The sequence below is a fragment of the Schistocerca nitens genome, chromosome 8, assembly GCF_023898315.1.
Source record: "Schistocerca nitens isolate TAMUIC-IGC-003100 chromosome 8, iqSchNite1.1, whole genome shotgun sequence".
NCBI lineage: Eukaryota > Metazoa > Arthropoda > Insecta > Orthoptera > Acrididae > Schistocerca > Schistocerca nitens.
Window position 1 is genome coordinate 262,235,505 of NC_064621.1, and position 16,239 is coordinate 262,251,743.

Genomic DNA, 16,239 nt, shown 5'->3' on the forward strand with positions numbered 1-16,239 from the left:
TACATTTTATATCTTCTCTACTTCGACCATCATCAGTTATTTTGCTCCCCAAATAGCAAAACGCCTTTACTGCTTTAAGTGTCTCATTTCCTAATGTAATTCCCTCAGCATCACCCAACTTAATTCGACTACATTCCATTATCCTCGTTTTGATTTTGTTAATGCTCATCTTATATCCTCCTTGAAAGACACTGACCATTCCGTTCAACTGCTCTTCCAAGTCCTTTGTTGCCTCTGACAGAATTACAATCTCATCGGCGAACCTCAAAGTTTTTATTTCTTCAGAATTTTTCTTTTCTTTCCTTTACTGCTTGCTCAATATACAGATTGAATAACATCGGGGATAGGCTACAACCCTGTCTCACTCCCTTCCCAACCACTGCTACCCTTTCATGTCCCTCGACTCTTATAACTGCCATATACGTGAAAGTAATATATGCCCATGTCTTATTATCGGTTTCGGACGTCTGTTCAAGTTGAACCGGTTTCTCCTGATAAACCTCTTACCTGTGTGGTGTCATTTATCCTAGTGAAGTTAGTTCCTACTGCTGGTACTGGTAACAATAAGCGACGTGTGTGTGTTTCCCCGGCAACAGGAGGCGTGCAATGGGCCGTCTGGTGGTGGGGGCGCGAGGTAGCGCCAAAGGCGGCGCCATGTCTGCAGACCTGGAGGACGTGCGGCACCTGCTGTGGGGGCGCTCCGGAGGCAAGGACCCCGTCTTCCGCTCCTGGTCACAGGTATCTTCTGCACGCATACAAAGCGTGCCTAACCTTCCACAATCAATCTTTACTTCGCATAAAGTATAAATTCTTATATTGGCTGTCGCCTTTGACCAGTGACGGAGTGGACATTCATGACATGACGTAAAGAACATGGCGACGATAACCTCTTATACCCGGCTATATTTTTAAACGTAAATAAACCAGTGAGTTGTGATTACGAGAATTTAATGCATCGTGAAAAGAAATATTTCGAGTTACAACTACGTTCGGATGTCAAAAAGTAAGTTACACATATCGTCCCTTGTTAAGATCATTGAGCAACAAGGGTAATTTCCAAGAATGTTTGCCTATTGGAGCCACGGGCTCCAAACGATACATATCGAAAGTGCGGTTCGAAATCGACCACACGGCTGTGATGGCGGGCGTTGTGAGATGCTAGGAAAACACAAGCGTTTTATGACGGTAGTTTGTGGAATGTCTGATATTGTAGACGTTTCTTCGGCCTATTTCCTCACGATGTAGAATCTAATTCCATGCTTATGCAATGTAGAAAATAGTTTGAAATTTTTTCGGAAATGTGACACTACCCATATTTTTGCGTGACATTGACAGAGTCTACCCAGGTTACAGCAAAAAGGGAATGCGTCCTTTAACATACACATCAAATGGAATTTCTCATGACGACAACGTCGACCACGAGTGAGGTAAGTCTTTTCCTTTGTAACTACAACTATTTTAGTCGTTACTGTAGTGACCACTATAAACATGCTCATAACGCCCGCCACCACAGTCGTGTGATCGATTTAGAATCGCACGTGCGATATTTGTCGTTAGGAGCCCGCAGCTTCGATAGGAAAACATTCTTGGAAATTACCGCAACAAGAGTTGGTTCAAATGGTTCTGAGCACTATGGGACTTAACATCTATGGTCATCAGTCCCCTAGAACTTAGAACTACTTAAACCTAACTAACCTAAGGACATCACACAACACCCAGTGATCACGAGGCAGAGAAAATCCCGCAACAAGAGTCATTGGTCATTTGGAAGATGCGCTGCAAGCAATATAAAGGGTGTTTCACAGTTCATGTTACACATTTATACAGTCTAGAGGGGGCTTACTAAATCAAGTTTTACATAGGAACCTATTACCGGGAACGGTTCGTTTCCGTGTTACGAGGAAAACAAGAACTTGTCAACTACCCTGTAGATGTTTCTTACTCAGTTGGCCTGTTATGGTAAGCTACCCACGTTCGTGAAAGGTACGATGTCACGTGACGTCCTCTGTTTCCATCTGCCTTGCTTTTATGCTTCATGGTGATGCGTCAGTTGATACAGTGACTATTACTGCAGTAACGGGATGCCTGAGTACATGTTCACAGAGTACATCGACACGTTAGTTTACGATGAAGCTCGCAGTAATGGAAGAGAAACTCAATGCCTGTACCACGAGTACTTTGCAAATCGTGTGTCTTCAGTCATCGCCGGCCGCTGTGGCCGAGCGGTTCTAGGCGCTTCAGCCCGGAACTGCGCTGCTGCTACGGTCGCAGGTTCGAATCCTGCTTCGGGAATGGAAGTGTGTGATGTCCTTAGGTTAGTTAGGTAGTTCTCAATCTAGGGGACGAATGACCTCAGATGTTAAGTCCCATAGTGCTTAGAGCCATTTTTTTAACTCCAGTCATCCCATGTTTACCGGGTAGAACAACGGCTGCGGGAAAGTGAGAAATACACAAGCGATAGAGTAAACTGTGGTGTTCCAAGAAGGCGGCGCACTGATGCACTGGAAGAGGAACTGCTTCATCAAGTTCAAGGCAATCCATCGAGGAGTACTCGAGCCATTACACGTGACTTGCGTGTGTCTCACCAGAAGGTATACGCCATGGTCCGGCCGATCTTGTGCCACGTGTCAATTTCTGTACACGATTTTACGCCGTTAGGTGGATTTTTCTCAGTTTTCAAGGCGAATTTTGTTCACCGATGAAGCACATTTCAACAGGGAACGTCTTTTGAACACACTAAATAGCCACGTTTGGCATCAAGAAAACCGCAAATCCCCTTGTACACAAAGATTTATGCACACACTCGACATCAATGTCCGTGCAGGTATCTACGATGATCCTATGAGTGGGCCATACACCCTTCCTCCCCACCCAATGGGTGCCAGGTACTTGATATTCGTGCAACAAGTGCGCAGATTTTTTGTAAGATGTGTCATTGGACATTCTGCACGAATTGTGGTTCCAATCTGATGACGCACCAAATGTAAACTCGTCGCTGGCCGGAGCGGCCGAGCGGTTCTAGGCGCTTCAGTCTGGAACCGCGCGACCGCTACGGTCGAAGGTTCGAATCTTGCCTCGGGCATAGATGTGTGTGATGTTATTAGGTTAGTTATGTTTAAGTAGCTCTAGGTTCTAGGGGACTGATGACCTCAGATGTTAAGTCCCATAGTGCTCAGAGCCATTTTTTGAAGATCTGGATGCACGGATTATGGCTACGGCAGAAGTGGACAGAGTTTATGCGAAGTTACTGCGCTAGTACACTGTGTGCACCGAACCAGGGTGTTGTCATACCGAACAGCTGTTGTAATATAATAGCAAATAGGAGTGAAATCTGTACATCTTGTTTTCCTTGTTAAAAGGAAACGAATCGTTTCCAGACATGTGTTCCGATATAAAATCTGATCTACCAGATCCCCTGTACAACCTCTAGAAGTGTGTAGCGTGAACTGTGAAACACCCTGTATATCGAGCGCGTGACTGTCATAGCCCGATATATCGATTTTGTTTAGAGCGTTCTTGACAACACAACATGAGCTTGAGTCAATAGTGTTCTAGAGATGAACGAAGCTGGTTCAGAGTCCACTTCTAGTACTCTCACCTCGAGAGACTTAATTACAGCCGGCCGCTGTGGCCGAGCGGTTCTAGGCGCTTCAGTCCGGAACCGCGCGCCTGCTACGGTCGCAGGTTCGAATCCTGCCTCAGGCATGGATGTAGGTGATGTCCTTAGGTGAGTTAGGTTTAAGTAGTTCTAAGTCTAGGGGACTGATGACCTCAGATGTTAAGTCCCATAGTGCTTAGAGCCATCTGAACCATTTGAACTTCATTACAATATTGTCTACTGTGGAATCTGCTTTGGTGTTCTGTTGGGAATATCATTTATTTCCGAATCACGATTTAAGGGAATGCGTGGATTGTGCTCGGGAGACGCGAGTGAAACTTAGCAAAAAATGGTTCAAATGGCTCCGAGCACTATGGGACTTAACATCTTAGGTCATCAGTCCCCTAGAAGTTAGAACTACTTAAACCGAACTAACCTAAGGACAGCACACAACACCCAGCCATCACGAGGCAGAGAAAATCCGTGACCCCGCCGGGAATCGAACCCGGGAACCCGGGCGTGGGAAGCGAGAACGCTACCGCACGACCACGAGAGAAACTTAGCAAAGAAAGCAGCACCCGTTCCAGTTATATTGTACGAAATGTCGCAAAAGCACTGCGCCACACCTATTCAATGACATTTTCAAACCCGACAGTAACTATGTGAATGAATGCAGATCAGTCACAACCAGTTTCCTAACGACAATGTGAAAGGAACTATATGAACTGACGTTTGGTGTCAATTACCCAGTGAAAAGCCATTCGTCACAGTTGCGCAAGACGCTGTACACCTTCAGTGGGCAAACAATACAGAAGCTGGACACTGACGAAGGAATATGTTGTAGTTCCCCCAGTCGCAATACTGCCTCGTTGCGAAGATGGATGACGTTGAGTGCTCCAACAGCCCAATGAGGCTATTAACCCACAGTGTGTGGAGGCTGTAGTTCGGGCCGGAAGTGTTTGTCATATTTTGTGCACGTTTTTCATTCCAAGACTTTACCTCACTCATTCAGGTTACAGTGAATAAGAGCTAGGATGTTTATTTCAACATTTTCAGTGACCACGTGTCGCGCTTTCTCCATCATCCTGATGAGTGTGCAGTGGACACATTCATTTTCCGAGGCAACAACGCTCATATCCACAAGGCTACTGACATGCGTTTCTAATTTGACGAAGCCTTTTGCATCTCGACTGTCCCAATAGATCACGCACTCTGAATCCCATAGAAAATGTTTGTGACAACGGATGAAATACAGCATTCATCATCCCCGCAGTTTGGTAGATCTACACGACTTAACCATCAATGAGTGGTGGTGGCTCACTGTGGGTTAACCTGAAGAAACATGTGTACTCTCTTCCTACTCCAGTCATTGTCCTTATCAAGGCTAGAGGTGTGTACACTCTTCCTGCTCCAGTCATTGTCCTTATCAAGGCTAGAGGTTACACGGTAGGGCGTGTTTATTCTGCTACCTCCTTGCTCGCCGGCATTGCCCAGCGATGGTGAAAGAAGCACATTTAGTCATACCGGCTCTCTTAACCTGCACCAACGCTGTTCGCTGCAGTTCTCTCCAGGCGATGATATCAAGCTAGTTAATGTTTCGTGCTATGGCCATCGCTGGATGTCTTGAAACTAGAGCCATGATTGGCTGCTTCAAGATCACTCCATGTTTGACTCTACTAGCTATACAGGAGGATTTCAATAAGTAACGCAACCCTTTTCGATGAAATCAGGTTTGTTTTATTCAGCATTGCAATACACCATATTATTCCCCACTCTTTTTGCTACAAAAACCTAGTTTTCAACATAATCTCCATCCAATGCGATGGCCTTACGCCATCTTTCTAAGAGAGCCGGACCGCAAATATGGTACCACTCTACTGGAAGACGTCGGAGACAACCTCTTGCTGCATAAAAAAAAAAAAAAAAAAAAAAAAAAAAAAAAAAAAAAAAAACAAACTCTTATCATCCACGTACTGCTTCCTGTGGAGTGCGTACATCATCAGGCCAAACAGGTGAAGATCGGAAGATGCGAAAAAAATGGTTCACATGGCTCTGAGCACTATGGCGCTTAACATCTGAGGTCATCAGTCCCCTAGACTTAGAACTACTTAAATTTAACTAACCTGAGGACATTACACACATCCATGCCTGAAGCAGGATTCGAACCTGCGACCGTAGCAGCAGCGCGGTTTCGGACTGAAGCGCCTAGAACCGATCGGCCGCAGAACAGAAGTTCGTTTGCAGTTTTGTAGCGACGAGCACGCAGAAGTCGTTTCTTCGATTTCCTGAGGGTAGCACAATACACTTCATAGTTGATCGTTGCACGATGAGGGAGGGTATCGAACTGAATAATCCCATCAGAGTCCGAAAGACAGTCGCCATGACATTACCGGCTGAGGGTGCGACTTCGAACTTTTCTTCGGAGGAGAGATGATGTGGCGGTACTCCATGCAATTCCGTTTCGTTTCCGGCTCGAAGTGATGAACCCATGTTTCATTGCTTGTGACAGTGTTCAACAAAAATTGTCTCGATCAGACTAGTAACGCGCAATCAGTTTCGCGCAAATGGTCCTTCGTTGCTCTTTATGGTCACTGTTAGATAGAGAGGAACATAGCCGGTACATACCTTTAAGTACCTTAACTATATCTGCGATGCTCTGGTTTACCGTCAAAAGAAACTCAATGACAGCTCTCTGCTTCGAACGCACCTCCGTCACAGACGTAATTTTGAAGGCTACGTATAGCGCCACAACATACCAGAATTTCAGAAACTATAGAAGCTGAAGCAGGAATATTCCGCAATGTCCCACAACAAATTCTTCATTTTTTCAGCCTAAATTGGCCGATAAAAAAGGTGTTGCGTTACTTACTGAACGCTCCTCGTGTTAACAGCTTCAGGGTCAATACTCCGGACGACCAATGAGCAGCGAGGCTGCAGGGTAAATTTAACAAGGCTCACTGCGAGCAACGACGTGCAATGTGTCAGCAGTGAGCAGGGGGGTGCCAGCACCGAGGCAGAAGCGTTTACGTACACTATTGTGGTGTTACTAGCAGTCATTAATTTTTTTGACGTATGTGCCCATGTTTATAAGAACAAAAAACAATGATCTCAGTTCTTTTCTGGAACATTGTTCTGGAGAAACAGCGATCTCAGGTGTATAAACAAAGTTTTGCTAATAACAATCTTGATTGCATAAATATTTTATTTAAACTGGTGACCGGTATTGTCGCAGACCATCTTCACACCTTGTACTCTGCAGGGAGACTAGTAAACCAGCTTACAGGTAACAAAAGCATTATAATAACAAAGTGAATTATTTATAAAATAATTGCTATGAATAGTACACACATCAAAAAAGTTTTGCATCATCTCGGTTTCGAGAATTCCGGAACCTGTACAGAAAATTGGAATAGAGATCAGCATAAACACCATTTCCGCCTTTTTTATTGCTCATGAAAACCACACGTTTCATGTTGTACCACCATACAGCGAGACCTTCAGAGTCGGTACACACCGGTACCTCTAATACCCAGTAGCACGTCCTCTTGTATTGATGCATGCCTGTATTCGTCGTGGCATACTTTCCAGAAGTTCATCAAGGCACTGTTGTTGGTCCAGATTGTTCCTCTCTTCAACCGCGCTTCGGCGTAGATCCCTCAGAGTGGTTGGTTCGTCACGTCGTCCATAAATAGCCCTTTAACCCAGGCATGTTCGATAGGGTTATGTCTAGAGAACATGCTGGCCACTCTAGTCGAGCGATGTCGTTATCCTGAAGGACGTTATCGCGAATATGCTGCCGATATGGTTGCTCTATCGGTCGGAGGTTGGCATTCACGTATCGTACAGCCGTTACGGCGCCTTCCGTGTGTGCCAGCGGCGTACGTCGGCCCCACATAATGCCACCCAAAACAGCAGGGACCCTCCACCTTGCTGCACTCGCTGGGCAGTGTGTCTAAGGCGTTCAGCCTGACCGGGTTGCCGTCAGACACGTCGCCGACGATTGTCTGGCTGAGGGCATATGCGACACTCATCGGTGAAGAGAACGTGATGCCAGTCGTAAGCGGTCCATTCGGCATGTTGTTGGGCCCATCTGTACCGCGCTGCATGGTGTCGTGGTTGCAAAGATGGATCTCGCCATGTACGTCGGGAGTGAAGTTGCGCATCAATCAGCCTATTCCGTACAGTTTGAGTCGTAAAACGACGTCTTGTAGCTGCACGAGAAGCATTATTCAACATGGTGGCGTTGCTGTCAGGGTTCCCCCGAGCGGTCATCCACTGCAGTAGCGGCCTTTGGGCAGCCTGAGCGAGGCATGTCCTCGACAGTTCCTGCCTCTCTGTATCTCCTCCATGTTTGAACAACATCGCTTGGGTTGACTCCGGGACGCCTGGGGAGCCCTTCCTGGCACAAAGTAACAATGCGGACGCGAACGAGCCGGTTGAACTACAGACAACACGAGCCGTGTACCTCCTTCCTGGTGGAATGACCGGAACTGATCAACTGTCGGACCCCCTCCGTCTGATAGGTTCTGCTAATGCACGGTTGTTTGCGTCTTTGGGCGGGTTTAGTGACATCTCTGAATAGTCAGAGGGACTGTGTTCAAATGGCTCTGAGCACTATGGGACTTAACTTCTAAGGTCATCAGTCCCCTAGAACTTAGAACTAATTAAACCTAACTAACCTTATGACATCACACACATCCATGCCCGAGGCAGGAGTCGAACCTGCGACCGGAGCTGTCGCGCGGTTCCAGACTGTAGCGCCTAGAACCGCTCGGCCACCACGGCTGGCGAGGGACTGTGTCTGTGATACAATATCCACAGTCAACGTCTGTCTCTAAGAGTTCTGGGAACCGGGGTGACGCAAGACTTTTTTTCGTTTGTGTATATCCGTGATGGTGGCAGGAGCTGGGCTGGCTAAGCAGGCTACTCTAGAGAGATATAATCCACTGCTGACAGTGGCTCAGCTGCTCGTGGTTAAATGATGATAGCCCCGTCCCCTGTCTCCAGCATGGCGCCATTACTGTCCAATGGTTATGAATCGTCAGTACAAGTAACACAAGTTACTTCTAAAGTACATTGATATTGTCCATAAAAAATAACTAGAGCATTTGTTCATTTTAAGAGAAAACTTCTATATAACAGTTAAAATGTGGATAAAAACTTCGTTAAGCATGGTATTGGTCGTGTGAGTGTAGGCTGCCCTCTGTAGGTGATAGATTGTGGGACGCCAGCTTGGTAATTATGGAAACGAGGGACGCCAGCTTGGTAACTATGGAAACGACATTTTACGTCCATTCCTCTTATAGACCAAAGATGTGAAGGCTGGCTGGTTCAAAAATGGTTCAAATGGCTCTGAGCACTATGGGACTCAACTGCTGAGGTCATTAGTCCCCTAGAACTTAGAACTAGTTAAACCTAACTAACCTAAGGACATCACACACATCCATGCCCGAGGCAGGATTCGAACCTGCGACCGTAGCGGTCTCGCGGTTCCAGACCGCAGCGCCAGAACCGCGCGGCCACTTCGGCCGGCGGCTGGCTGGTACGATGGACGCCAGCCAGTAATCAATATGATGTAAGAATCGAACATACATCGATCATTTGTGAAATTAAAAGATAACACCATAATATGCAGCCAGAATGCGTTTGTATGAATTAAATTGTGTGCTGGCTTTGTCATAAAATGTGCATAATTACATCGTTAAAATCAAATTAAATTAAAATGCCAAGTACATTGGCAGTTTACATAAAACATTAGTGGGATCAAGTTCGCTATTAGCAAATCTTTAATGATCTTAGTGTTGATGAGATCGTGTTGTGTGCCACCTTGAAACCTGTGAGGATGACACTGCTGTGGAATTCTGGCAACATTTCCAAGCGAGGGATTTAAATGCAGATGGGAAGTGGTAGGAAAAACGATGTGGGATGTAATCGTACGTGGTTAGGATTGCAGCTACGTAGGAAAGGGTAGGACGGCATCCATCTACACTTAAGTGCCTGGCAGAGGGCTCATCGAACCATTTTCATACTACTTCGCTGTAGAGTGAAAATTTCATTCTAGATAGAGGAGTGTGCGCTGATATGAAACTTCCTGTCAGATTAAAACTGTGTGCCGGACCGAGACTCGAACTCGGGGCCTTTGCCTTTCGCGGGCAAGTGCTCTACCGGTAGAGCACTTGCCCGCGAAAGGCAAAGGTCCCGAGTTCAAGACTCGGTCCGGCACACAGTTTTAATCTGCCAGGAAGTTTCATACTTCTCTATCATTCCACTCTCGAATGGCTCGTGGGAAAAAGGAACACCTAAATCTTTCCGTTCGAGCTCTGATTTCTCTTATTTTATTATGATGATCATTTCTCCTTACGCAGGTTGGTGCCAATAAAATATTTACGCATTCGGAAGAGAAATTTGGTGATTGAAATTTCGTAAATAGATCTCGCCGAAAAGAAAACCGCCTTTGCTTCAGTGACAGCCACCCGAACTCGCGTATCATATCAGTGACACTCTCACCCCTATTGAGCGATAACACGAAACGAGCAGCCCTTCTTTGCACTTTTTCGATGTCCTCCGTCAATCCTACCTGGTAAGGATCCCATACCGCGCAGCAATATTCCAGCACAGGACGGACAAGTGTAATGTAGGGTGTCTCTTTAGCGGGTTTGTCGCATCTTCTAAGTGTTCTGCCAACAAGCGCAGTCTTTGTTTCGCCATACCCACAATATTATCTATGTGGTCTTTCCAATTTAAGTTGCTCGTCATTGCAATTCCTAGGTAGTTAGTCGAATTGACAGCCCTTAGATTTGTGTGATTTATCTTATACCCAAAATTTATCGGATTTCTTTTAGTACCCATGTGGATGTCATCGCACTTTTCTTTGTTTAGTGCCAATTGCACCATACAGAAATTCTCTCTAGATCATTTTGTAATTGGAACTGATTGTCTGATGATTTTACTAGACGGTAAATTAAAGTGTCATCTGCAAACAATCTAAGGGGACTGCTCATATTATCACCTAGATCATTTATATAAACAGGAACAACAGAGGGTCTATGACACTACCTTGCGGAACACTAGATATCACTTCTGTTCTACTTGATGATTTACCGTCTATCACTACGAAATATGACCTCTCTGCGAGGAAATCACGAATCCAGTCACACAACTGAGACGATACTCCATATGCATGCAATTTGATTAATAGTCGCTTGTGAGGAACGGTATCAAAAGCCTTCTGGAAATCTAGGAATATGGAATCGATCTGAGATCCCGTATCGACAGCACTCGTTACTTTATGGCCATAAAGAGCTAGCTGTGTTGCACAAGAACGATATTTTCTGAATCCGTGTTGGTTATGTATCAATAGGTCATTTTCTTCAAGGTGATTCATAATGTTCGAGTACAGTATATGCTCCAAAATCCTACTGCTATTTGAGGTCAGTGATATGGGTCTGTAATTCAATGGGTTACTCCTACTTCCTTTCTTGAATATTGGTGTGAAAAAGCTGATGTACTGGAGAGAGCTCAGAAACGATTTCATGGTATTGGAGGGGAAGACGGTTGAAATTACTCTGGGAAAAGAAATGAAGTTGTGGAGGTGGAAGGAAGGTGGGGCATGATGATAAGAGCTGCAACGTCAGTGCAGGGTTATCAAGGAAGGGGGATACAGTGTAGAGTTGGTGACTAATGTTTTGTCTGGTGTGTAAGAGTCCGACAAAAAGACTTCCCGTGTTTCAAAAGTTAGTTGCAAACAAATAAAGATACACAGAAAATACTTTTATTTCTTAACAACAAATACTGTGCCATTATACATTTATAAAATTGTGTGCAGTAAATGGCATTCTCCATTGTTGACTCATCAACGAAGCCTTTCCAGGAAGCTGTCCATAGCTCTTCGTGTCATTTCCGGTGGAGCGACAGCCACTTCCTTGGAGATTGCCTACTGAAGTGCTTGCAGGGTTGTGGGGCGATTTTTGTACGCTTGAGGCTTCAAATGTCTCGAAAGTAAAAAAATCACAAAATGATAAATCGGATGACTTGGGGGCTTGGCGATGGCTCCTTGGGAAAAGAGATGATGTCCAGAAAAGGACTCTCACAATTTCCAGAGAATACCGAGAAGTGTGAGTTGTGGGTCCATCTTGTTGGAGCCAGACTTCTCCCTCTTCATCGTCCCAAACAGACTGCTCTAAATTAGGTCAGAGGAACGTCTCTATCACGTAACAGAAGGTGTATTAACCGTTACGATTATACAATTTTCTTCGATAACACGGAACCCACACACCATATTCAGCAACGGTGCACCAAACTGTTACTTGATAACTGCGAAGTGGTCGTTGGTGAAGTTCCTGAGTGTTTTCTGCTGCCCAGCAGCGGAAATTTTGTTTATTACAGTACCTGACACTTGGAAGTGGGTGTTACCAGAATAAATCAAAATACCGCCTGGGGAATGTTGCGAGGAATTTTCTCACACATGGCACTTTGTACACTCCTGGAAATGGAAAAAAGAACACATTGACACCGGTGTGTCAGACCCACCATACTTGCTCCGGACACTGCGAGAGGGCTGTACAAGCAATGATCACACGCACGGCACAGCGGACACACCAGGAACCGCGGTGTTGGCCGTCGAATGGCGCTAGCTGCGCAGCATTTGTGCACCGCCGACGTCAGTGTCAGCCAGTTTGCCGTGGCATACGGAGCTCCATCGCAGTCTTTAACACTGGTAGCATGCCGCGACAGCGTGGACGTGAACCGTATGTGCAGTTGACGGACTTTGAGCGAGGGCGTATAGTGGGCATGCGGGAGGCCGGGTGGACGTACCGCCGAATTGCTCAACACGTGGGGCGTGAGGTCTCCACAGTACATCGATGTTGTCGCCAGTGGTCGGCGGAAGGTGCACGTGCCCGTCGACCTGGGACCGGACCGCAGCGACGCACGGATGCACGCCAAGACCGTAGGATCCTACGCAGTGCCGTAGGGGACCGCACCGCCACTTCCCAGCAAATTAGGGACACTGTTGCTCCTGGGGTATCGGCGAGGACCATTCGCAACCGTCTCCATGAAGCTGGGATACGGTCCCGCACACCGTTAGGCCGTCTTCCGCTCACGCCCCAACATCGTGCAGCCCGCCTCCAGTGGTGTCGCGACAGGCGTGAATGGAGGGCCGAATGGAGACGTGTCGTCTTCAGCGATGAGAGTCGCTTCTGCCTTGGTGCCAATGATGGTCGTATGCGTGTTTGGCGCCGTGCACGTGAGCGCCACAATCAGGACTGCATACGACCGAGGCACACAGGGCCAACACCCGGCTTCATGGTGTGGGGAGCGATCTCCTACACTGGCCGTACACCACTGGTGATCGTCGAGGGGACACTGAATAGTGCACGGTACATCCAAACCGTCATCGAACCCATCGTTCTACCATTCCTAGACCAGCAAGGGAACTTGCTGTTCCAACAGGACAATGCACGTCCGCATGTATCCCGTGCCACCCAACGTGCTCTAGAAGGTGTAAGTCAACTACCCTGGCCAGCAAGATCTCCGGATCTGTCCCCCATTGAGCATGTTTGGGACTGGATGAAGCGTCGTCTCACGCGGTCTGCACGTCGAGCACGAACGCTGGTCCAACTGAGGCGCCAGGTGGAAATGGCATGGCAAGCCGTTCCACAGGACTACATCCAGCATCTCTCCATGGGAGAATAGCAGCCTGCATTGCTGCGAAAGGTGGATATACACTGTACTAGTGCCGACATTGTGCATGCTCTGTTGCCTGTGTCTATGTGCCTGTGGTTCTTTCAGTGTGATCATGTGATGTATCTGACCCCAGGAATGTGTCAATAAAGTTTCCCCTTCCTGGGACAATGAATTCACGGTGTTCTTATTTCAATTTCCAGGAGTGTATTTCACAATCTCTCTCGCTTTATTCTCGGGTAATCATTTTGTATTTCTGCATGTGAAGATCTCTGTGCAGGATTCTTCTTATACTGCTGTCACACAATCCCAGGGCAGCTGTATGTTTTAAGTGGTGAACGCTTCGAAGAGTGCGGGACGGATGCTCTCACACGCGCCACATTTTCCTGTGTTTCCGAGGTCGGCCAGTGAGTTTTCTTTTCAGTGAAGAACCTGATGCTGTAAAGTTTGATACCCAAACTGCAATAGTTTTTCTGTCAGGAGCAGAATCGTGTTGAACAAGTTCTAACCGGATGTGAAATGCTTTCGCTGATTAGTAGTTACTGAACCACCGTTACGAATATACTCCTCCATAAGAAACGCACGATACTAGCCAAGCTACTGTGTCTACTGATAATGGCAAATCCAGCGCTATTGATCGGCACCTCCTCCGCATCAGTCTCTCTCTCTCTCTCTCTCTCTCTCTCTCTCTCTCTCTCTCTCTCTATTCGTTTATTCGATTCCGACTCTCTGTGACCCCATGAACCAAAGCACGCTACTTTCTCCTGTAGGCTTTCTAGGTTGAAACACATTACTTCTGTGATACCAGCGATCCATCTCATCCTCTGATGTCTTCTTCTTCTTCTTCTAGTGCCTTCAATGTTCCACAGCATCAGTGTTTTCTTTTCCAATGAAACATGTATTCTCATGATGTGTCGAAAGAAGGTCAACTTTTGTCCCAGTATGATCCCTTCCGGGGAACACTCGGGTTTTATTTGCTCAAATATTGACCTATCCGTTCTTTTTGCAGTGCATGGGACTCTAAACACCACTATTCAAAGTTCTCTATTCTTCACCTTTCCTCCTTAATAATGGCACATCGCAACTGGAAAGACCTTAGCCCTTACAATATGGACCTTTCTTGCTAATGTTATATTTCTACTTCTTAAAATCTTGTCAAGGTTTGACGTTGTCTTTCTATCAATCAGCAAGCGTCTCCCGATTTTCTGGTTGCAATCACCATCAACAGAAATTTGGGAACAGAGATAATTGAAAGTAGACACTGCCGCCATTGTTTCTTCTCCTATGTGCTATGGGATGATAAGTGTGGTTGCCACAATTTTCGTTTTCTTAACATTTAGCCAAAGACTGGCTTTTTCACTTTCTTCTTTCAGCTTCAGCAAGAGTGTCTTTAACTCTTCTTCATGTTCCTCTTCTTCACTTTCTGTCAGCAATATAGTAACATATGCGTATCTTAAGTTGTTAATACGGGGTGTATAAAATGATTGTTAGCCGCGCGTGTCGTATGCCGCAGTGAATATACCGACATGAAACTCAGTGAAATACACGTTATTCATTTCTTGAATATTCATCTGTACTTACAAATTTTCACATTAAATGTTGAAAGTGTCCCCCCTGTTGTCGAATTTTACAGTACTCCACATACGAAAATTTTGCGAGTTCATGTACCCGGATAAATGAAAGCACGCCTCATCAGTGAAAACTGTTTCATTAAGAATATCCCTTCCATTTTGTTGAACGAAATTTTTGAACTATTGACAATAATGCAATCTCATTCTACGATCAGTATTTTTCAGTTCTTTCACGACTGTCACTTTGTAAGCGAAAAGTTCTAATTTATTCCTTACAGCTGTGTGGGCCGTTCCGACACTAACATCGGTTGCCTGGGCGAGTTTCTTACTGACTTGTTCGGACTCATGGACATTTTATCGGAAATATCGAGTAGTTTATCCTCAAACATAACGCTAGGACGACCACTTCTCGGTGCACCTGTCACTGAACCCGTACTTCGAACAAATCTCGCACGGTATCGTGATGTGGGAGTGTTGCCTCCGGGAAAACCGAATTAAATGCTTGACGAACTGAAACTGTGTACACTACTGGCCATTAAAATTGCTACACAAAGAAGAAATGCAGATGATAAACGGGTATTCATTGGACAAATATATTATACTAGAACTGACACGTGATTACATTTTCACGCAATTTGGGTGCATAGATCCTGAGAAATCAATACCCAGATCAACCATCTCTGGCCGTAATAACGGCCTTGATACGCCTGGGCATTGAATCAAATAGAGCTTGGATGGCGTGTACAGGTACAGCTGCCCATGCAGCTTCAACACGATACCACAGTTCAACAAGAGTAGTGAATGGCGTATTGCGACGAGCCAGTTGCTCGCCCACCATTGACCAGACGTTTTCAATTGGTGAGAGATCTGGAGAATGTGCTGGCCAGGGCGGCAGTCGAACATTTTCTGTATCCAGAAAGGCCCGTACAGGACCTGCAACTTGCGGTCGTGCATTATCCTGATGAAATTTAGGATTTCGCAGGGATCGAATGAAGGGTAGAGCCACGGGTCGTAACACATCTGAAATGTAACGTCCACTGTTCAAAGTGCCGTCAATGCGAACAAGAGGAAACAGAGACGTGTAGCCAATGGTACCCCATACCATCACGCCGGGTGATACGCCAGTATGGCGATGACGAATACACGCTTCCAATGTGCGTTCACCACGATGTCGCCAAACACGGATGCGACCATCATGATGCTGTAAACAGAACCTGGATTCATCCGAAAAAAATGACGTTTTGCCATTCGTGCACCCATGTTCGTCGTTGAGTACACCATCGCAGGCGCTTCTGTCTGTGATGCAGCGTCAAGGGTAACCGCAGCCATGGTCTCCGAGCTGATAGTCCATGCTGTTGCATACGTCGTCGAACTGTTCGTGCAGATGGT

At 46.1% G+C, this 16,239-nt stretch overlaps 1 protein-coding gene across 1 annotated transcript in view; it reads left to right on the forward strand.

The window, feature by feature from the left end:
- The first annotated feature begins 606 nt into the window (after positions 1-606).
- LOC126199513 (ubiquitin carboxyl-terminal hydrolase MINDY-3 homolog) overlaps positions 607-16,239 on the forward strand; it is a 125,045-nt gene continuing 109,412 nt past the window's right edge. Inside the window, exon 1 of the mRNA XM_049936436.1 lies at positions 607-738. Coding sequence (XP_049792393.1) covers positions 607-738 — 132 coding nt within the window. The remainder of the gene's footprint in view (positions 739-16,239) is intronic.